Source organism: Nicotiana attenuata, chromosome 6, assembly GCF_001879085.1.
Source record: "Nicotiana attenuata strain UT chromosome 6, NIATTr2, whole genome shotgun sequence".
In the NCBI taxonomy this organism is placed as follows: Eukaryota; Viridiplantae; Streptophyta; class Magnoliopsida; order Solanales; family Solanaceae; genus Nicotiana; species Nicotiana attenuata.
Genome location: NC_031994.1, coordinates 93,267,814 through 93,290,464, shown reverse-complemented (window position 1 = coordinate 93,290,464; position 22,651 = coordinate 93,267,814). Strand labels below are relative to the sequence as shown.

Sequence of the window (22,651 nt, the reverse complement as noted above, 5' to 3'; positions counted from 1 at the left end):
GAAGTTGGAAGGAGAGTTTGGGGGGGGGGGGGGAGGGGGAGGAGGAGAAAGGGCATTGGAAATAAATGAGTTTTCTTCTTTAAATTATTTTGTTTTTTTGGTTAATTTGTGTTAAGTTTTAATTATAAATTACACGTGTCGGAAATGGTCTCAGTTGAGGTGTTCAAATGATGTTGAGGACAATTTGAAGGCCGTTTATGTATTTCGCCATTCAAAAAACAAAGTAATATTTTGTATATGAATATCACAACTTCGATGATCTTGACAGTCGACTTTTAATCATATGAATATTAAATTTATAAGTCCAACCCAGCAATTTAATATTTATTTGAATTAAGTATCAGGGTTGTTATATTTGACTACTTTCTCACAAAACTTACTTGACATTTTAGATAAGAAAGTATCCACTAAAATGGAGTGCCTAAATGCAAGAAATTTCAATGGAAAATCGCTTTGCTTGATATTTAAGCATTTATTCTTTTAATTGACTTAACTATAATGTGAAACGCATAGTGGAAACGAAGATGACCATTCAATATCATTGATTGAAATAATAACAAGATAAATAAACAGAAAAATGAAATGTAAAAGAAAGGAAAAGACTTCTTGAAATTCAAAGAAAATGTCCATATCTCAAACTTCCTTCCGCATTGCCCTTTCAATTGTACAACGCGTATTACAGGGATAAGTACCAGTGGAGCAAAAGGCGAAATAGTAATAACAAGGACAGAAGTCCTGTGGAAACTAGTTTTATCATTTTCTTTGAACTGTCAAAACTTGAACGAAACAGTTAATGCATCTATTTTTTCAAACTATTTACATCGTATGAGAGTGTTTGTTTGTTCCTTTAGGTTGGCAAGAAATTGAAAGGATGCAAAAACTTGATACCACGAAGGAGGCTATAGTGCATGAGGAAGATTGAGATTCTTATCTCCAATAAGAGATTCTTCACCATGGCTGCAGAAAATTCACTCAAGCTAGTAAACAAACCATCTCATGGATTGCGAATTATATCACAGATACAACGTGAATTCACTTGTCTGGGCGGGGGGTTATGAGAGGTGTACCTTAGGTAGCTCAAAGCTGACATCCTGTACAGGCAGGTGAATACTAAAATATGCAACCCAATGGTATAAAAGAATACAAACGTCCGAGCGTACCTGCACCAACAAGTTTTTCTTCAGTTTATGACATGAAATACCGGAGTTAACCAAAGACAATATTACATTTATAGTATAGAAAATACTGGGGAGACAGTGAGCTACTCTTACTCAGTTTTAAGCCCCGGTGAAAGGAAAAGAAGTTCAAGATAGCTAATCAACACAGTAGTTGATAGTCTAACGTAACTCTTGGTTACAAGTTTTATAGTCACTTAAAAGATATATTTTTCATATTATTCCTGCTGAACCTGTGAACCACCTCATTTTTTAATGTGTGTTATGAGGCTTCTGGCTTCAAATGTTTAACCCCTTGCTAGATAAAACCAGCACTACAATGGCGTACGTTTTTCCACAGCATCATCGCAACTTATTGAAACTATTGCTTTATAACACGTGAAATGCACGGGCTGTCAAAAATATGGTCACAGCCCATGAATCTATGCTGAGAAACAATAAACCACAAGAAACTTGGCAGTCTTCATCTCCAGGCATAGCTCCACACTATTTTATGTTGCTCTTTGGTTAATCAGATACGGAAGTATGATACACAGAGACACAATTTCCAAGGTGCTTTTTTTTTTTTTTTTTGATAACCGCGGTGTCCGGGTGAGCTAGCGTGCCCCTCAACTAATTCCAACGGGTACCTGCTACCTCCCACCAGCACAGGTACTGGGTAACAATTTTAAGGTGTTAAATGCTTATGACATTCGAATCTAGAAACAAAACGGTTGCTAATACTTCTGTCTGATATCATAGCTTCAAGCAGCAACTTCTCTTCCTTTTTCCTCGTAATAGCTGTTATGTAACAGTCTCTGCTAAGTTTTCTACATACGATGTATGGCCCCATGTGAAAAAGGACAGAAGAAGGCCTTGCATATAAGTCAGCACAGAAGTCAGAGAAAATTCCTCTAGTCCTCACTCAAACAAGCTACGGATAGAACAAGTTGACAACCAGCATTATTGCTAGAGGTAACAAAGATGTCCAGACAAAGCATTGCATCAGTGAGATTTGACTTCAGTTATAATGGAATAGAAGTAAAATAATCCTGACCTTAAGAGGTAAAAATGTCAAGCTAAAAAAGGAAAACAGGATAAATGAAGCTTACTTGTTACCAAGAAGAAAACGGCCACTACTGAGAGTAATCTTGTCTCTCAAACCTAATTCCTTGTATCTTTGATCTCTTTCCTATAATAGACAAAAAAAATAGATTTGGTAAATGAGGATCCAAGACATCTAATAATAAGAGTAGACGAGGGAAGGAACATGTACAGATTCAGCAATCAAAACAAAAGCAATACAGAAAACAATAGAAGAAAGACAGCATGATCCTGATAAAAAAATACAGGGAAAGCACAAAAGAGACAAAAACATATTGAACAATTCAGACAGAAGTTAGATGTCTTTACACAATTTTATGCAATAAAAAGCATGCATAGCATTTCCTCTTAGCACATTTAATGAGTCTGAAATAGAAATTTTGGAGGCCTCAATAGCCTGCCAGAACCAAGGAGGAGCATATGTCTAAATGTATGAAACTACCTAATCATACTGTCAATGGAAATTATTTAGAAGAGATTCAATTAAGGATGTGCTAGAAGAGCTGGAACCTTCTTTGAGAATGCTGCAAATGGATTTATGTCTTCCTCATACATCTTCTTGTATTTGGATTCCACATCAGAGCTGAAACCACTTTCTAAATCTTCTACATACTGAGAACCAAAAGGTGGTGTTAGAGAACAAAATATGTGAATAGACTTATAATCAACAACAGAACCTGATAGGTCACCTTTTTTGATCCTCTTGAAATCACTCTCTCAGAATTATAATCCTGAACATAACGAATCTTTTCATAAAGTTTGACATTATCTGCTTTCGTTTTATCAAGTTCTGAGGTCAGTGCCCCTATCTTCTCCTTCAGCTGTCTAATTTCCTAGTGAGATCAACAATTCAAGAACCAAGGACTCTTGTCAATAGAAAAGATGTGCAAAATGAGGTTAAATGGAAGGTAGGTAGAAAAATAGAAAGAGAAATTGTTTCAAACAAAACCTCTTCAGTCTCCCGCAAACGAGCACGGAAACGGTCTCTTTGGTTGCAGATCACCTTAAGCATTGAGCTCTGATCTTGGTCTGAGGAAACGTGCCTCTGTTCCGCATTCTGTTTCAAAAGATGTCTCTCGTTAGAAAATTCACATTTCAAAAAAAACACAGGAGATATGCAAATGTTTCTGGAACTTCAAATATACAAAATTGGAAGCAGTAAAATTTCAATTTCAAATGCAATGATTACTGGTCCAGCACCAAGACAGAGCAGGTGAGTACAAAGCTACAAATTCAAAATACGCTATAAGTGAACTTAAAAAATCTATCTTTTACACCAAAAAGCTAGTATATTCAAACACTTACATTTCAGTCTAAATTTTCTGTATCCGATATTCTTTCCCAACCTATTTTATATGTTAGACACCATTTATCTTTTAAAATTCAACTCCAATTTGTGGGAGTTTACTGGGTTTGTTCTGTTCTCCCCAGACCCCACTTGTGGGATTTTACTAGGTTTGATGTTGTTGGTCAACTCCAATTTCATCACCTTTAGAGCAGTTTCTCCATTACTTCCACAGGTAGGGGGACTTCTTGGATGATGAACAGTTATTTTTATTTTTAAATTAAGTTAGCAGTTTACTCATAAAATAATTTCATACCAAGGGGGTAATACATTTTTTCCCACCACTTTCTCAACAAGTTCAAAAATCTTCTGTATGAGTTACGTTACTGTCTACTCTAAAGACACAGAATTCAGACATTTTCTTTTCAGAATGCAAGCAGCTGTTTCTTCATTTTCAAAAAATATTTTGTTCCTCCCACTCCATAGGCAATAGGCATAGCCAAGCGCAATCCTATCAGGTTCAGGTACATAGTCCATAACTTAAAAGCCATGTCACAATGACCTATCAAAAAGGAAAAGCCATGTCACAGTGTAGAATGAGGTAATTTATTGTTTCTTCCTTCTCATTGCAAAAGAAGCAAATTTTCATAATTTTATTTATTTTTTCTCACAAATTCATGCCTGTTCTGAACTCTTTCCTGGGGAGAGACTCTCCCAAGGCTGCTGTCCAGCCAAAGAAAGGAACTTGCTGAGGTAGCAAGTGTTTCATATGGCTTCCTTCAGAAACTGATGAATCTTGCTTCTGCATTGTCAATATTGAGTAATGAGATTTCACTGTGTAATAGTCTTCTCTAACAACCTCTCCAGATTATGAAGCCTGGGATTCGCTCAACACTTCATGACCGTTGGACAATAGGAAGTTAACACAATTAAACTCCTAATCATTAAAATCCAAGATGATTTTCAAAGTTTACTCGATGTTATGCAATCTTTTGGAACAAAATCATGTGTTAGCCCCCAAAAAAGCAGGATCAATGCCTAACTCCATAAAGGAGTCCAGTTACAAGGATATAGCAGATGTGACGATAGGACTGTCAGAATTTTGAGATTTCTATCAGAAACCATATTTCTCAACATCCCCTACCATTTTATAGCAAGATGACATGAGGATTGTTTATTTTGCAATTATCTTGTTAATATATTGGGAGAGAGGCCAGGTATCCAACCACTAGCAGGCATAATGAACTAGAATTTGGCCGAGTTATGACATCCCACTTCCTCACATACGCTGCAAAGATATGCAGACACCCGCATATTTACGGTTTGTATGAGCTACTGATGTTGAGCTCAATCCCACTTAAGCCAATTCTGTTTTATTCTTCCTTTTCATCTCCTAGTAGCTCGTCCTGTAATTCTCTTATGCTATAATTCAGTAAAAAAATCATATTTAGCAAGAGTTTTCTCCTTGTTTCTTTTTTCCCCCTTTTTTCAGAGAAGGAAATTACATTATAACAGCACTAAGTGCTGAAATATGTACAGGTGTGCAAATCCCTTAAACAGTTCTTTTTTTGATAAGATAATAGTTTATTAATAAATGTACCAAGAAGGTACTCAAATTACAACCAAACAAGACAGACCCTACATCAATCTCTAGTTACATATTTCCAAGTGAGTCTAAAAATTCCATATACTGATCAATACTCTCTAGAATACTCCTTTTACACCAAAAAAACAGATTTTGCATACAAAGGTTCCTGACTCTAGAGATGTGGTTCCTTTTATTCTCGAAACAAGCATTATTCCTCTCTGTCCAAATAGTCCAGAAGACGCATAAAGGGATTGTTCTCCAGATCTGCTTTTGTATCCTTCCAGTCCTCCGCCCGTTCCAGCTCTCCAACAAGCTCTTAACATCTGACGGCATAACCCAAGCTACACCACACGTATTTAGGACAAGCTCCCAGCATTGCTTAGCAAACTTACAATGAATAAAAAGATGATTGACTGATTCCAAATCCTCTTCACATAGATAACATCTGTTGCTTAAAGGAAAACCTCTCCTTTGCAAATTGTCTTGGGTTAAGCATGCTTTCCTATAGACAATCCACCCGAAACAGGCTACCTTAACAGGTGCTTTGGTCTTCCATAGTATTTTCCAAGGCCAATTTGACTCAAAGTGTTCAGATTGTTTCTGAAGAAGGTTATAGCAGCTTTTAACAGAGAACTTCAATTCATTGTTCGCTGTCCAGATCATAGAATCCTCTTTATCCTCTTCTACCATTGCTGTACCTAGTAGATGTATAAATTGCCCCACCTCCTCCATCTCCCAATCATTAAAGTCTCTTCTGAAACTTAATTGCCACCCATTAGAGGAGTAGAAATCAGAAACACTACCATCTCTATTAAAAGAAATATTGAATAGAGTTGGGAATCTGTTTTTCAAGCTTACCTCCCCCAGCCAAACTTCAGACCAAAATTTTATTTTGGCACCATTTCCCAGTTTCAATTTTGTGTGCTGCTGAAACTCAGTCCACAATCTGCTTATGTTACTCCAAATACTACCTCTTGAAGCACTTTGGGCAATAGGAGGGCACCATATATCCTTCTTCACATACTTTGCATTTATTAAATTCTTCCAAGTTTTCTCCTTACCATCATTATACCTCCACAACCATTTAAATAATAAACTCTTATTAAGTATTCTCAGATTTCTAACCCCCAAGCCTCCTCCTTTCTTATCAATCATTACCCTCTGCCATTTGACCAAATGAAGCCTTAAACAGTTCTATTAATGTCAATTTAATTACCTTCCGCTTCATCCTTATCAAATGAAAATTACCTTCCACTTCATTTGCCAGGTCTTTTCAGGGATCCACTTAGCTACAGCCGAGTTCGATCAACGTTAAAATTGTCTCCGTGTGACCTATTGGTCACGGGTACGAGCCATGGAAGCAGCCACTAATGCTTGCATTAGGTAGGCTGCCTACATCACACCCCTTGGTGTGCGGCTCTTCCCCGGACCCTGTGTAAATGCAGGAAGCTTTGTGCACTGACTACCCTTTACTTAGCTACCATCGAGTCTGTATAAGACTGAAGGTTTGCCAAATACTTATATTGTGAGTCTCTCTCCTTAAATGATGGAAAAGAAGTGACTGCGTTTGATCATTAAAGAATGTCGATGCAAAACTCAGCATTTTCTGAAATCATTTCCCTTTTTAACTGGTCCATTGGCTGAGCCATAGTAGCAATTCTAAACGTCACCTGGTAAATGTAAATTTTCGCCATCCATAACATTTGAAAGATTGGAATCTTCAATAAATGAAGGATAAAGATGATATTCGGGTAATAATCATAGAGCCTCATTTCCCTTTTTAACTGGTCCATTGGCTGAGCCATAGTAGCAATTCTACACATCACCTGGTAAATGTAAATTTTCGCCATCCATAACATTTGAAAGATTGGAATCTTCAATAAATGAAGGATAAAGATGATATGGAGAAAGATAGGCAATATGTGTGAGCAAGGGCTCACTTCCAACAATCTAATGACTCATTTGTTTATAAGGAAGAGACAGACATAAAGAAGCAGAAAGGAAGAACGCTCACCTCAGGGGGCTCTGTTCCACCAGACTCAGATAGATCCCAATCATCAAATCGAGTACCTTTTCTATCTTTAGAACTGTATCCCTGTGTTAAAAACAAGAAAACTAGTCTGAAAAAGTTGAGCGAAATTAATTTAGTAACAAACTGCACTATAATATCCACCTATCGTTAGAAAAGCAAACAGATATTAATTGGGAAAGTTCAGATATGCAGGAATCTTGTTTCAGGCATTTCATGTTCAATTATCATCACATAAACCTAGCTATTTTATGGACTAGCTAAAATTAAAAAAATATAAATTATTACACGCAGACAGAAAGGAGGGGAGAGAGAAATTGTGAACATACCTTCAGAATATCATCCTCTAGCTTCTGTATTAACTTTTGTTGTTCATTAACCTTTGCAGTTAGTTCTACAATCTTTGCTTCGGCCGATTCCAGTAAAGAGGTCCGCTCAGAAAGTTGGACCTGAAAGCCATTAAAAATAGTAATTCAAACAATTTTAATCATGGAGTTATTCGGGTATAACCTGTAATAATTCTCTGATATGAAGATATTTTAAATAACAACACTCCATTTATCTATGACCAACTGAGTGGCTTCAGATTTTTTCCATAAACACAAATTACGATCGACATATAATCAGTACATGATCAATAATTGCAATTACCTTCAACTGTGTTAGCTCATGCTCCACTTTCCGATTCTTGTCAAGAAGTAGTGACTCAAGTTTGCTCATCTCTTGCCCACTGGTAGCAACTTCCCAATCCTCAGCCTCAATTGTATTATAACCCACTGCCTACATAGAGCCAAGAAAAAAACTAAATTGAAGACATACCGGCACCATTCTTGACCTTCATTGTGTATCATAGAGGGATAAAAAACAAAGAACCTGATGAAGAAGGGATGGAAGCAACCAAAGGAGGCAGAGACAATTGGTGTGATATAGAAGAGTAAAAGAATGGGGAAGGAGCAGAGATCTCCGAACTTTCAAAATCAGTTTTAAGGAATTTGTTTGCTATTTTGTGAAGTCAGACAAAAGTAGACAAGCAAATAACTGTACGGTACCTGTAAGATCTTAACTTTCTTCCTCAAATCATCTACCAATTTTGTTGTAGGCCTTGTATGAAGTTCCTTCTTTAGTTCTTCAAGAGCAACTTCCTGAGGAATATAAATAAGCAAGAAAAATAAGGAGAAAGAAAGGAAGGACCTTAAAGGGGAACACAACAAATAACATGACTAGCTTTGTCTATTGCAAGAAAATAGAGTGAAACCAAAAATGTCACCAAACTTCGAGCACCATCAGTATACAGTTCTCAGCATAAATGCTCTAAGATTCAATTAAGGCATAACTGCATAGAGAAGTTACTAGTACTTGAGAGAGGAGATGTTTAAATTAGTGCAGAGCTTTCTAGATATTGACATAGTAATAAAAACTTTTGGTAAATTGTTGATATAATGATAAAGATAAGAGGGGATAAAACAATATAAAAAAAATATTATCAAGACAAGGAGTAATATATCTTGGAATTACAGATCATTTTCTTTTTCAAATTAGCAAGCAAGAAGAAGTTGGCCCTACAGATATTAGTTTTTTTTTTTCTTTTTTTTTTTTTGTGGGGAGAGGGGGGTTACCAACTAATCCAGATTCGCGTTATGTAGGTCCCATTAAGGGGGAAGCGTTCCCGACTAGGGATTTCTCCATTCCCCGGACTCGAACCTTAAAGCTCTCCCAAAAGAAAGTAAATAGAAGCATGTTTTTTTTTTGTTTGGTAAGGTAAGACTTAAAATAGAAGCATGTTTTTATACCAATATCTACTCATGAAAACTATCGTCATTTTCATTTAACAGATCAGTATGATGACAAAGATTACTAATATGGTTATAGAGAGTATAAGAATGTTTTTCAGTTAATGAATATTGACAAAATATAATGTTTTTCAGTTAAGGAATATTGACAAAATATACCTTCTCATTAAGCTGAGAATTCAACTTCTTTATCTCATTCATGTGTTCTTCTCGCTCATTTGATAATGTGTTCTCCAACTTATGAAGTTCCACATTTAGATCAGAGATTATCTTCTCCTTGGCATACAAAGAATTCTCAAGAGCACTATCTGCATCCAAGTTATCACTGAAAACAAACCAATTACACTTAGATCAGATATCTAAACCAATGTACAAATGATATATGACATATTTTCGGAAGGCAAAAAGAATAACGGGGATACAAGATGGACAACATGGAAGTACGTCATAGTCATCGTACTGCATGCAAATACGAAAAAAATGCTTCAGGACTTGACTTTTCAGCATAGTGAAGCATTTATCTGCTATTCATCACAAAGTCATTTGCTCTACCCAGAACCTCACACTTTATTTACCTTTATTTGTCATGATCTTAAATTGAACTGCATAACTATACTCTCTCTTCTTCTTCTCTCTCTCTCTCTCATTATTTTTTTTGGATAAGTGCATAGCCATACTCAGTTATGTGAAACAAAGTTTCTCTTCTTTTTTTTTCATTTTTCATGTATAGAGGACTTCTAAAGACCTATATAGCAAGCCAAAAACATCTTTTCAAATGGCCTTTACTTAATGCTGCATATGTTCAAGCTTGTCTATAAGAGATAATCGGTCATGAGCCCAAGGAAGGTATGGAATGACTCAGGTGGCCATCACAAGACATATATAGTTGCTTATGCATACTTAAGAGGTCAATAGGAATAAGATCAATTTAATAATCAAGAGAAGACACCTGTTCTTGTGATCATTATCTTCATTCGCAGTCTGTAATTGTGTGCGCAACAATCCCTGCATAAGCCAAAGCAAAAGATTACTGATACATTAAATAAGCTTTTTCATCCTCAATCATTTTTATAAATTCCAAAGCTAAAGATCTTTTTTTATTTTTTTGGGTTGGAGCTGGGCTAGCCTAGAGCAAAACTGTGTCCCAAGAGCATCTACAGCCAAAACATTGGCTGTGGACTTGAAAAGTGAGACATTGGAGAATAGTTGAAGGGCCAACGTAATCCTCCTACCTTTTCTCTTTCAAGACTAAGAAGGCGAGTTTGAGCCCGTTCAACTTCATCCATTAAGAGATTGACTTCCGATTGCTTAGTTGCTCTCTCTTCCTCTAAATTACGAATAAAAGGAGTTGTCAAATCACTCATGAAAAGCATTTCCACGAACAGGAGTCTAGAAGACCATATGAGTTGAAAAGGCAAAACAGAGATCAAGCAAGAAGATCAATATGTTTATGAGAAGGTTAAAAAAGGAGCAAAGAGAAGAGTTGTAAGAAATTTTTACATAAAACTAAAGACCTACTCCAGAAACCATAATAGAGATCATTAATCAACACCAAAATTATATAGTCCAGATTAGTATATCACCTGATTGTGCACGAACTTCAAACAACTGGCTCTGTGCAAGTTCGTGCAACTTCTGCATGGTAGAAACACTTTCTTGAGCTTGGCGTAACTGATCCTGCAATAATTGCTCCCTGCATCAAACAGAATCACTGCAAATCATTAATGTCTACTCCAGCATGACACACATTACACCACATGCATATCTGGAATAAACTTTAGTTTAACCTATTTGACCTTTCCTAACTCAACAGAAAATAATACCTTTCTTTTAAAACCTCAAGTGTTTTCTGGTTCTCTTCAGCCAAACTGCGTTGCTTGATTTCTACAATTTCCTTGACTTTTTCCTCCATCTGAACCATGAAAGAAGAAATATTAAAGGAGAAACCAAATGAACCTGGCAACTACGTGTCTCAAATATGCAGCATATCTTAAGATGGACTTCTCTCCATAAGCCAGTGCTTGGATAAGATGATATGAGAATTCAAAAGCCTCACCACCCTCTCCCGGAAATAATATGAAGTATATGGAAGCATGAACAGGATGAGGAGGAAATAGATTATTGGCTCATGTTCAAAAACCACTTCTCAAAGGGTTGAGCACAAGCTAACTGATTCCTGACCTACACCGACTTGACACAGCTTAGTTTTAATCTAAGCTGCCAGATCTGGTGAAATTTTAGATTTCCTAGAGGAAATTTCTAGTATTGAACATTGTAAGCCCACAGCAATACTAAGCTTAAACTTTACTATCTTTTTCCTCAAGCTCAGTATGAGCCAGGGCTGGCATTTGTTCTGCTCAGCCTGATTTCACTCATCCAATGCAGTCATACCTCTGGTGGGCCTTTTACAGAGTATTGAAACAGCGAAAAGTTAACAACTTCACCTATCACATTTTAAACAGAAATAGTGACTTGGAAGTGGACAGTTATGTTAACTTATTGCAAATGCTAGACAGAGCTCCTAATCTCAAAATGAACTTCGGATTTCATCAGATTGAAAGGTACTCCCTCAATGACCTTGGAAAACCGTCTGGAGGAATAAGCACTCAACAAAATGAAATGTTTCACTTGGGTGGCAATTGGGGCCTGCCTTACTATTAACAATCTACAGAGAAGCGGACTTCAAGTGAACAATAGATGCTGCCTTAGCAATGAAAAAGAAGAGGACATTAACCACTTGTTTCTCACCCAAGTGTACTTCTCAGCTTCGGGACTTGGCATTCAATATCATGGGCCTAAGTGGTGCCTGCCTAATTCTACTCTTCAGCTTCTTCGGATGGCACAGAAAGGATATGCTCAAGGCCTCTTACCCTTACACCATGCCAGCAGCTATTTGGTGGGCAAATTTGCAATATAAGCACACACAAAAAAAAAAACAGATTTTTGGCGAACAAAGAAGACCCTATACTTAAACTCAAGAACAACTGTATATTTAGAATTTGGTGCAATACGGCCCCATTAGATGTAAATGATAGCTTGGCCATTTTATATTTTCTTAGCCATTTGATATCTTGTAATGGCTTTCTCTTTTGGTTGTAACATCCCTCAGCAGTCTCTTTTTGCTGGTGTTTCGATCAAAGATACACTTTACCTATATTAAGAAAATTGTGATGTGGGATAGCAGAAGATTCAACAAAATTACTTTCGATGTTCTTTTGGATCATTCTTTGAAGGAACACACTAGAACTTACACACACACACACACTGATATATAAAAGGAATTACAATATATACTGGCCTGTTGCTCTAACTGGCGGCACCGGTCTTCAAGTCTTCTTATTGTTGCTTGTTGATTTTTCAGATGAGTTGCCTCCATGCGAAATTCTTCAAGTTCAACCTTCATTTTTCGGTTCTCAGACTCTAATTCTGATAGTTTTGAATCCTTCTCCTGCACAGTGATAAGGACAATCAGATACGAAAAATGAACCTAAAAGGGAATAGGAAAAGAAAATATCCCAATATTCTAGATATGATTTGGACCTGAAATCGATTCCAGAGCTCTAGTGGAACCTCAGCAATATGCTTTGAACAACATCCTGAAAATTCTCTATATTGATATAGTTTCTCATCATCTAGGCCCTTAACCCCTTTCATATCCGAAAATGTTTCGTATAAAACTTCATATGAGTCATGAAAGATCTTATCCAATATACAACGCTTAACCTAAGTCCCTTTTGCTTTTCCCGGCCTATCCTAGGCAAAAGTAATTCAGAAATGTGACTTCACAGTCAAGGCCTTATCCCCTCCACTGCCTATCCATGCATGTTATCGGCGGACATTTCCATCCTCTTCCATTAGGTCAGCCATAACACATTCAAAGAAGCAAGTTTCTCAGATACAAGACATTCAAATACAACTAGCTTCTTTTTCCTCTCTATGTTACTCATCTAATGTCATTTTTACTTGGCATATTACAATTGCACCATAACTGGCTGGATAGGTCTTCATACCAATATGACATGAAGAGTTTAGGTGCGAACAGCCATCATGCATGATACATCAAGGTTAAATACAGCAGAAAAGAGCATATTTCATCCAGGTGTTCATCTGTCTCACAAGTTGGAATCGCAATGGAGTGCCACTGTAAATTGCTAAACTCCTAGTTGGCTGTGTAAGCCTCCTTTGGTAGTGACAATCATAAGAAAGAAATGATAAAACATGGAGTAGAACCTCCTAACCGTCTTAAATTGCTTTCTTACCCTAACCATCTTATTGTGGAAGGCAGTTATTATGTAGTTTTCATCCTCCTAAACTGAATAATTCACTACCTCATTTCCCTTACAATTAACAACTGATGTCTAAATAATTTCAAGCTTTTCTACTGTTAATCAGCAAAATACTTCAGCGTTCCTAGACCCTAGTCCATGTGGACTACAATTTGATGCCATAGCCCAAGTTCATGTAGTGTGGAAAATTGCAGACTTTCTTTGCATAAGGTGAATATGAACAGGAATTATAATAATTCCTTGTTAATTGCACTAATAGTAGTTAATTTCATTAGAATGGTAAATGCATTAGGAACCATAATTTGAAATCTTGAGAAGACAGCATTATGGACCAGTAATGCAGTTACTCTACAACTCTATGAGAAATGTAATCATATGAAAGGCCAAACTTGAACTTACAGCAATTGAAGCAATGACCGGATAAGGATCTGGGGCCTCATATAATTTCTGGTAAATGTTAAGAAAAGCATTTTCCCCGTACTTGGCTCTCTTGGTGAGATTGTCAACCTCTTCTTGGTATCCCTTGAGCAAAGAGTTGAACAAGCTCAACTTGTCTTCATTTGAAGCTTTTTTAAAATCTGCCAAGAGGTGGTAGAAAGAGCTTAAATAAATGGTTAAATAAAAGTCGAAGTAATGGTAAATGACGACAAATGGTAGTTAAATAAGTGAATGGAAATGTGCATCTAGCACCTCGAGTGCTCTCTGCAAGTTTACGTCGGTTCTTCTGACTGTTCTCCTGATTTTCAGCTATCCTAAGACCTTGTTCATCCAGTGTGCTCCTTTCTTTCTCCAAATCAAAGTCTGTAAAAAAAAAAACAAGCAGATGCGTTTTAAAATGTGCATAAGAAGTTAGCTTTTCTTAGACAAGACTAAAGAGTAAAGATATCATGGGATATTGGGATGAATAAATCTATCAACAAACCAAGTCTTTTATACAAGTAAAGTTCTAGGCTAGCAACACAACTGTAAAGGATTAAGTCAATAAGAATTCATGACAAATGTATCACAAATAAAATTAAAAGGTCACAAAGAGCCACGTAAGCAGATTGAGCTGTATTCTCCATTGCCCCACAGTTTTACCTCATCTCATCCAAACGGAAAAATCTAAATTAGTGAGTATACTGTCAGAGGCAGGTGTTATTCATGATCAATCAGGCCATCAAGACTCAACGGAAACACATCAGCAAAGCCAACCAGCAAATTGAAGACATTGTAAACACAGCCATGCAGTTTCCTTGCATTCTAAAGCTTATACATCGGAAAAAGGAGCCAGCTACTTCACTGATACTTGTCTTAAAAGACTGGGAGAGTTTTCATTTAATTGGGTTTTTATTAAGCGGCATTTTTTTAATAACAGTACTGTTTGGGCCAGCTTGCGCGCTCCTTGACTATTCCACCGAGTACTTGCTACCTCCCACTGGCACAGGTACCGGGTAATTCTGCCCACCAAGGCTTGGACATATGAGAAGAAATCACCTAATTTCTTTTGCCTATTGACCACTAGACTACATCCTTGGTGTAAAGAAAAGGAAAATAAAGGTTACACCAGCCGGCATTAAGCTGGTATATTCAAGTAGTCTACTAAAAGGTTTATAATCATATTGGCAACAAAAATATTTGAGGCTCATATTGTACTTCGTGGTCTTCTTGTGTGTTTTGCATCTCAAATTATATGCCACTTCATATAAATTAATACGACAGAAACTGCTACTCTTGGTTGTAATCATGAATCAAAGACCTCCCATCGGTTCTCATATTGGTTCTTTCAAATGTTAAAAGTGAAATACAGCAAAGAAAATAATCTCAAACTGCTAAACGGAACGTGTTAATTAGATTGCAAGTGTTAATTACTATTCTATTACCTCAGAATGCAAAAATAAACTTAAAGTTTAACATCACAACTAAACACGACGATATCAAAACTGGCTATACAAATCCAAAACTATTACCGTCCAGTGTCTTTTTTCTCCTTTTTCATTTTGTTCTCTTTTTCATTTGACATTTCATGCAAGCGACAATGAGTAACCGGTGCCTTAAGCGATATTTTCTAATTAATATAACGTTGATGATAATGAGCAGCAAAAACGGATAACCGGAGATATGCAATTTGTAGAAAAAACGTAAGATTAGGATTTGATAATTACAGTAAAAAAGAGAGTACCTTTCCAGAAGCTGGCGACAGCATCAAGAGGAGTAGAAGAAGACGTAGAGTTCCCCTTCTCTCTCTCCGGTCCTACTCGCGGGGAATCCATAGCTGATCCGCCACAAATTCAGCTTTTCTGCTCTGAACAAAAACTTCAATCTTCTCTTCAAATGCGGAGAAAATGTTATGAAATGCTAGTTCTACTAGTTTTTTGATAGATCACAGATCTCGAGCTTTCATAATCTGTGGTTCCTTCAGAATTAATTTTGTTGTATAACGAGAGGGAGACAGGAGTTCAATGGAGAAACGGGTCGGGATCACCCACATTTGTCATTCGGGTCTTTTTGCCACGCCCTTTTAAATTGAAAAAAAAATTATGGGAATTAAAATAACATTGAATAATTTAATTTTGAAAAAAAGAAAGAAAAATAAAGAACATTGAATAATTTACTAACTCTTGTACCGTTCGGGAATCATTTGGGTCACATATTAGTTAGGAAGACAATTTTTCTATAGTAATAATTATGTAAGAATTATTATGCGGTGAATAAGAATTATTACACAGTAAATTATATAAAATTTATGATATTTTATCTTTAAATACTAGTGTTACCCAAACATTGCTACAAATATAATGCATAAATTATATACTCTTTAACAAGATATGTCATAATATAAATAATATTTTTTTCTTAAGCATCAATCAAGAACTTATAATTTTATAATAGAATTATATTTGATAATGAAACCACACAACATCTAAAAAAATAACAAGATATTACTTAGATACAAACTCATATGACAATTTAGGCCTAGAATTTTAACTGGACTATTAAATGTCAAATTTATTCTTGCGAATAATCTATATTTACTCTTTAACTAGTGTTGTTAGCTCATAAGGGCAAAATCAAAAAAGATATGGGAATTAAAATAATATTGAATAGTTTAATTTGAAAAAAGAAAAGAAAAAAAAGAACATAGAATAATTTACTAACTCTTGTACCACTCAGGAATTATTCGGGTCATATATTAGCTAGGAAGACAAATTTTCTATCTTAATAATTATGTAAGAATTATTATGCAGTGAATAAGAATTATTACGCAGTGAATTATATACAATCTATGGTATTTTGCCATGAAATACTAGTGTTATCCAATCATTGCTACAAACATAATGCATAAATTATATACTTGCTAGCAAGATATATCATAATATAAATAATTTTTTTCTTAAGCATCAATCAAGAACTTAATAATTTTATAATAGAATTATATTTGATAATGAAACCACACAATATCTAATAAAATAACAACATATCACTCAGATACAAACTCAGATGACAATTTTAACTAGAATATAAAATAGTCGAATTTATTTTTAAACTATACGAATAATCTATATTTGCTCTTTAACTATTGTTGTTAGCTCATAAGGGCAAAATCAAGAAACTGTAAGGGTATAAACGAGACATTTCTTTTAGCAATGACAAAATAATTCCATTCACATAATTAAGAATATTTTTGGCCCTTTACGCAGAATTAAAAGAATAAAATTATTATGAAAAAAACAATATTCATTTATAAATAAAAGAATTTTTCGCTTTTTGATTAATAAAACCTTTTACCAAAAAATGACTATATATTAAACTCCATTTGATAAGTGTTAGGGATTGGTGCATACTAGTGTCACTCAAACCGAGTCATTATTCGAAGAAAGTTCTTGGTATCTTCTAATCTTCAACTGCTTCACCTATCATTACTACTACATTATTCTATTCATTGCTATTGACTTTGCTTTCAATATAGAAATCAAGCAGCAGAGAGCAATTCAGCCTATTGACAGTCAATACAAAAATGGAGGACAACACCAATGACTCTCCTCCTGTAAAAGGTGTAGTAATAATCACACTTCCACCTCTTGATAATCCTTCTTTAGGCAAAACCATTACTGCATTTACACTCTCTGATTCACCACCCCAACACCAACAACAACAACAAGAACCACCACAACAAAGTCAATCTTCAGTTCCACAACAAGATTCAAACACTGGTTTTTTTCATGTTTCTTTACAAAGATCGTTCCTTTTTCGCCCAAGAATCGTTCTTGGAATTCTGGGTATTTCTATAATTGCTTTATCATTCTGGTCTTCACTTTCACAAGAGACCCTTTTTGAATTAAGAGATGTGGACCGTGATGATCATAATAGTTCCAACAGTTCTTTTATTCTTCCTTTGTATCCTAAGCGTGGTAGTATTTGGAATTCAAGGACAGATGTTGAGTTCAAACTTGGGAGGTTTGTGGATTTTAAACCTGATATTGTTATGGAGCTGGTCAATGATCAAGAAAAGATTGCTAAGTCTGTGTCTGCTGCTACTAAATTAGACTCTTCTGCTAATTTTCCTGTCAAGGGTAATATTCATTCGGATGGGTACGTCTGATTGAAGTATATTTGATTCTGCTTTTAACTTGTTCCTATATTTTATTTCATGATAATTTCTGTAATCGTTAACTATTCCTCAATCTCAAACTAATTGGGGGTGTCTTATGTGAATTTTCTATATCCATTCCATTCTATTCAGGTCCTTTACTTATTTAGAGGAATATCACACAATTTGGCTATATTTAACTTGTTGTCAATTTTATGATAATTTGTGAACAAGTCAAAGAGTTAAAGGGTTTACTGGCAGAATTATATCTGAGGGAATTGCATATAAGGGAGAATTGTTGTCTAGTCACCTCGTATCATGGCATCGATACAATGACCAAGTCAAATTATTGTAGTCGACAAGGACTTGTAGAACGTGATGATAGGAATCTCAATAGGTGACAATATGATCATATAAGCTGCTGTTGTTCTTTCCACTTCATAGTTAGAGGTTCTCACATTTTCCTAATAATCCTATGTTGGCATTTTCTTCTAGGGAAAAATTGGCTGCAACCAATGACGAATACTAGCTTTAAAACTTTATGATTCCATGTAGAGAATTATCAGACATTTGAAAAAGCAACTGCTGATTTCATTTTGTATTCACATGTATCTTCATTTCACCTGATAGAACAGCAACCCTTTATCTATAAAGGATCCAAATATTGTGAATCTCCAATGAATAAATGGATTTCATAACAGCCAAAGAACTAATTAATTGGTATTGTTACTATCTAAAGATTCTTTTGTCCATTGTTACATGAAAGCTCACCTTTTATGATGCTTATTTATCGTAACTGCAAAATGCCAGTGGTTTTGGTTGTTTTTAGCTACACTCAGTTAGTCATTCCAGCTATGCAGTAACTAGAGAAGATAAGCACCTTAGTTTGAAATTAAACAAACTGTGCAGATTATTCCATGAAGGTCAGCTTTATAATGATAAGACACTTCACAGTCTAAAGGCTAAACCTTTTTTAACTTGCTCCAACTGTTGCATGCCAAGGAGAACAAGATTGATAATTTGACTCCGCAAAGTTGCCTACAAAATTTTCATCTCAAAATTTAAACTCAGGATGCTGGGTCGCTCTAAAAAAAATAGTAAGTTTTGATTAGTAGTTATCCATACTTTTCCTCTTTGAAATGTCTAGTGGACTCTAAGTGATATATTTGTTGCTATAAACTGTAAGTCATGACTAGTTCAACTGGAATACAATGTTGATTTTAATCATTTCCTATATAGGTTGTACTACACATATATGCTTGTCGGGAATCCTCCTAAGCCTTATTTTCTTGATATCGATACGGGAAGTGACTTGATGTGGATCCAGTGTGATGCTCCATGCACTAGCTGTGCCAAGGTGATGCCTAGACCTTACCAATGTTGTTACTAGCTGCTTCTTCTAGTTCCAACTATCACGCATAACAAGAATGTGCTTGCTATGAACACTACTTGGTAGAGAGATATGGAGAAAAAATTGTTAAAGATGCTTTTATTTGGTAATGACATGTAGTTCCTTATGCTATCGAATTAGTCATGCATCCCCTTCTTTTTTTCCAAGTAACCAGATGAATATTGGTTTAAATTTTAAAATATTCAAATTCAGAAAAAGGTCTAACGTTTTTGTAATTTATATATCCGTTTGATGTCATTAATATTAGTTCAGAAAGGAAGCTCATCGTAAAGGATTATGATATGATAAAATGCATTTGAGTATGTTGTTCTGTTTTTGGTATTGAACTTCTGAGTCCTTAAAGTATGCTTCCCCCTCCCTTTTCTGGGGGTCTAGTCCTTCCATTCCGTTGATGTGCTCCTTTTCAGAAATCATCTGTCTATGTCTTACTTGCGGGCCCTTTGAAAGAGGTCGATGAATGTGGCATGCCTTATAGTGGTAGGTGAGGTGTTGGGCCTCTTCAATCACACTTTCTCCACCACTTGAGTTGCCCAAGCATAGTTAGAAAGTCTGCTCTTTATTTTCAAGCTTGTCATCCTATGCTAGTTTCTAACATAAGAAGCTTTTCCAGGGAGCCCACCCGTTGTACAAGCCCAGAAACGTCAATATGATACCTCCAAAAAACCCCTATTGTGTTGAGGTTCAAGAGAATCTCAGGTCCAAGTATTGTGATAACTGCCATCAATGTGATTATGAGGTAGAATACGCCGACCACAGTTCTTCTGTTGGGGTTCTTGCAAAGGATACACTTCAATTGGTGCTTGCAAATGGGACAGGAACCAAGTCAGATGTTGTTTTCGGGTAAAGTTAATCCTTTACCCTTTACTTTGTGGCCTTACTACTTTTTTTATAAGGTTGTAAGTTTTGGCTTGCCATTTGTCAGCTGTGCATATGATCAGCAAGGCACACTTCTCAACACACTAGCAAACACCGATGGGATCCTTGGACTTAGCAGAGCTCCAATCAGTTTACCTTCTCAGCTAGCAAGCCATGGGTTCATCAACAATGTTATTGGACATTGTCTTGCCGCTGATACAAATGGGGGCTACTTGTTCTTAGGCAATGATTTTGTCCCACATTGGCGGATGTCATGGGTCCCTATGCTGAATGCCCCTTTTCCGTGAGTATTGCTTTTTGGGGTTGCCCTATTTCTTTTTCTATATTATATTTATTCCTCCTTTGGCTTTGCTTATAATCATGGCCCTGTTTGTTTTTTGGTATTTGAGTTGCCTTATCTGTTCCATTTCTTGCTTTTTTGGGTCATATATAAGATAGCCATTTTATATGGCTTGTTCTTTTTTATAAGCTTTAAAGGTTATGAACTGCTCTCTCTGTATATTCTTGCATCATACTCTTGTGCTTTAAGAAGATATGTTACCAATGTCCAAACTATAGAGTGAAACAAAAAAGTAACAGAATTATTTACATATCAACTTCTATCATTTTCTTGCCTCTCCATTTTCCTCATTGATTTCTTCCGTTTCCATAGGTTCTGATAGTTTTTACCCCTGTATGCGTCCTGAGTAATGGTATATTGTCAGGTCCTTATTGCGCCTCATCCTTTCATGTTCAGAAATCTTTATCAAGCAGGATTGATGAAAATGAACTATGGAAGCAAAGAACTCCAATTAGGCAGCACGAGAGATGGAAAAGGAACTGTAGTGTTTGACAGTGGCAGCACTTGCACATATTTCACAAATCAAGCATATAAAGCTTTAAATTCCATGGTAAGTCAGAGCGATTAGTCCATTTCTTTAGAAGATCGTGAATTTCCTTGATGATTACTCACCAACTATTTGCTCCTTTTTCACGATGATTGCAGCTTGAAGAGATTTCTAGTGAGGTTCTTGTCAAAGATGCATCAGACACGACATTACCCATTTGCTGGCGAGCTAAATTTCCAGTAAGGTATAACAATGCAAGATATATATATGCGATTGGCTGCAGGAGTTAACAATTAAAATTTGAAGTTGTAGTTTTTGATAGCGCTTTCCTCTGGTGTGTATTTTTGCTTGCCATTACTGCTCGCAAGAAATTTGATTTCAAGTGATAGCATAGTGATACAGGAAATAATATCAATCTAGAGATCCTCAAATCAGCATGAAACTTACTGCTTCACTTTATGGCGTATGCCACATAGTTTTCTGACATGGGTTCTAAGTGAAAATCATTTTTGCCTGAAGCCAGAGTTACATTTACTAGCCAGCCTCAATCTGCCTACTCTGCTTTGTTCTCGGGAATGTTGATCGAATTCCCTTTTCTCACCATTCCTGTTTCTATTTTCTGATGACTCCTTGCTAATATAATCATTCTTTTCATACTACGCTTGCAGGTCTATTACAGAGGTAAGGCAATTCTTCAAACCACTAAACCTTCAATTTGGAAGCAAGTGGCGTATAGCGTCCACAAAGCTCTCGATTCCTGCGGAGGGGTATTTGACTATTAGTGTGAGTAATCTCTTGCTTTTCTGGGTCAATGGTGCTTTTTCGTCCCCTCCCCCGCCCCTTCCTCTTTTGCTTTCTCTCTCAACCAACAGTGTTGAATTATTATGCTGCAGGAAAAGGGTAATGTGTGTTTAGGTATACTTGACGGAAGCAACATTCATGATGGTTCTGCTATATTACTTGGAGGTACTGTTTCCTAAAACGACAGATTATATAATAGATTTATTAAACTGAATAGAGATGTTCAGAAGTAACTTGTTAGTCAGTTGAGATTGGTGTGTGAGTGTTGTAATGGACTATTCTGGATTTGAGCCATTTAAGTGTTCAGATGGAGACCTATTTCTCTTCACTTGTTAGTTTATAGGTTCTCTTCATAGTAGCACAAACAATGAATCAGATCACAGAAGTCCATAAGCTCTGAACATAGGAAATTTGTGTGTTCTGGTTTGAGTTCAACCATAGTTACTAGTATTTGATTCTTCTACAGTAAACAATTCTGGTACTTCTGTCATCCCTTGCAGATATTTCACTACGTGGTCAATTGTTCGTATATGACAATGTTAACGAGAAGATTGGATGGATAAGATCAAATTGTGAACGGCCACAGAAACTTTTGAGTCTTCCATTTTTTTGACAGAGGACACCACTATAACTCCATTTCTACAGTGATCGCAAACTGTTATTCTTGCTGTTCGATATGTTTGGTGATTGGAAGTTATAACCTTTTAGCTAGGGGAAGAGACTGTATAGAACGGTTCTGCTTTCTGATGTAGCTATGGTCCTAGTGTGTATATCTAATTTTTTGTACCACACTTTGAAGCTTTACTTTTCTCCTTTTGATGCAATGGTAATTAAAATGTGAATTCCTAGAAAAAATTGAACGTTAAATAGAATATATGAGCAATCGAAATTTTTTATTTTGTGTCTCACACAACTGACACTAGTTGTATG

The 22,651-nt window shown here is 36.0% G+C and overlaps 2 protein-coding genes across 3 annotated transcripts; one reads left to right on the top strand and one right to left on the bottom strand.

Moving 5' to 3' along the window:
• On the bottom strand, positions 604-15,699 carry LOC109227479 (protein CASP-like). 2 transcript variants are annotated; one of them, XM_019392656.1, is made up of 19 exons: positions 15,398-15,698; positions 13,927-14,037; positions 13,636-13,814; positions 12,249-12,398; positions 10,774-10,862; positions 10,534-10,643; positions 10,183-10,277; positions 9,900-9,955; positions 9,110-9,275; positions 8,210-8,302; positions 7,812-7,940; positions 7,490-7,609; positions 7,146-7,226; positions 3,208-3,315; positions 2,948-3,091; positions 2,769-2,870; positions 2,267-2,346; positions 1,068-1,160; positions 604-957 (listed from the first exon to the last, which is right to left on the bottom strand). In XM_019392656.1, the coding sequence occupies exons 1-19, from the start codon at positions 15,486-15,488 to the stop codon at positions 900-902; spliced, it is 2,055 nt and encodes a 684-aa protein (XP_019248201.1). In that variant the 5' UTR covers positions 15,489-15,698; the 3' UTR covers positions 604-899. The 2 variants fall into 2 exon arrangements, 1 of the variants encoding a protein (XP_019248201.1); XR_002068303.1 differs by lacking the exons at positions 604-957; positions 1,068-1,160 and having other exon boundaries at positions 2,268-2,346; positions 2,769-2,872; positions 2,949-3,091; positions 15,398-15,699.
• LOC109227478 (aspartyl protease APCB1) lies at positions 17,085-22,617 on the top strand. The gene is made up of 10 exons (XM_019392655.1): positions 17,085-17,102; positions 17,186-17,808; positions 19,046-19,163; positions 19,828-20,057; positions 20,140-20,376; positions 20,830-20,983; positions 21,079-21,164; positions 21,589-21,703; positions 21,814-21,886; positions 22,222-22,617. Exons 2-10 carry the CDS (start codon positions 17,234-17,236, stop codon positions 22,332-22,334), a joined length of 1,701 nt encoding a protein of 566 aa, XP_019248200.1. The 5' UTR covers positions 17,085-17,102; positions 17,186-17,233; the 3' UTR covers positions 22,335-22,617.

Coding starts and splice junctions, on each gene's coding strand:
- LOC109227479 (XM_019392656.1), bottom strand. CDS start 15,488: ATGGATTCCCCGCGAGTAGGACCGGAGAGAGAGAAGGGGAACTCTACG. Junction 9,956..10,182: donor TTAGTCTTGAAAGAGAAAAG/GTAGGAGGATTA, acceptor TGGCTTATGCAG/GGATTGTTGCGCACACAATT. Junction 7,227..7,489: donor TAGAGGATGATATTCTGAAG/GTATGTTCACAA, acceptor TTTTTAACACAG/GGATACAGTTCTAAAGATAG.
- LOC109227478 (XM_019392655.1), top strand. CDS start 17,234: ATGGAGGACAACACCAATGACTCTCCTCCTGTAAAAGGTGTAGTAATA. Junction 20,984..21,078: donor ATAAAGCTTTAAATTCCATG/GTAAGTCAGAGC, acceptor CGATGATTGCAG/CTTGAAGAGATTTCTAGTGA. Junction 21,887..22,221: donor TTCTGCTATATTACTTGGAG/GTACTGTTTCCT, acceptor CATCCCTTGCAG/ATATTTCACTACGTGGTCAA.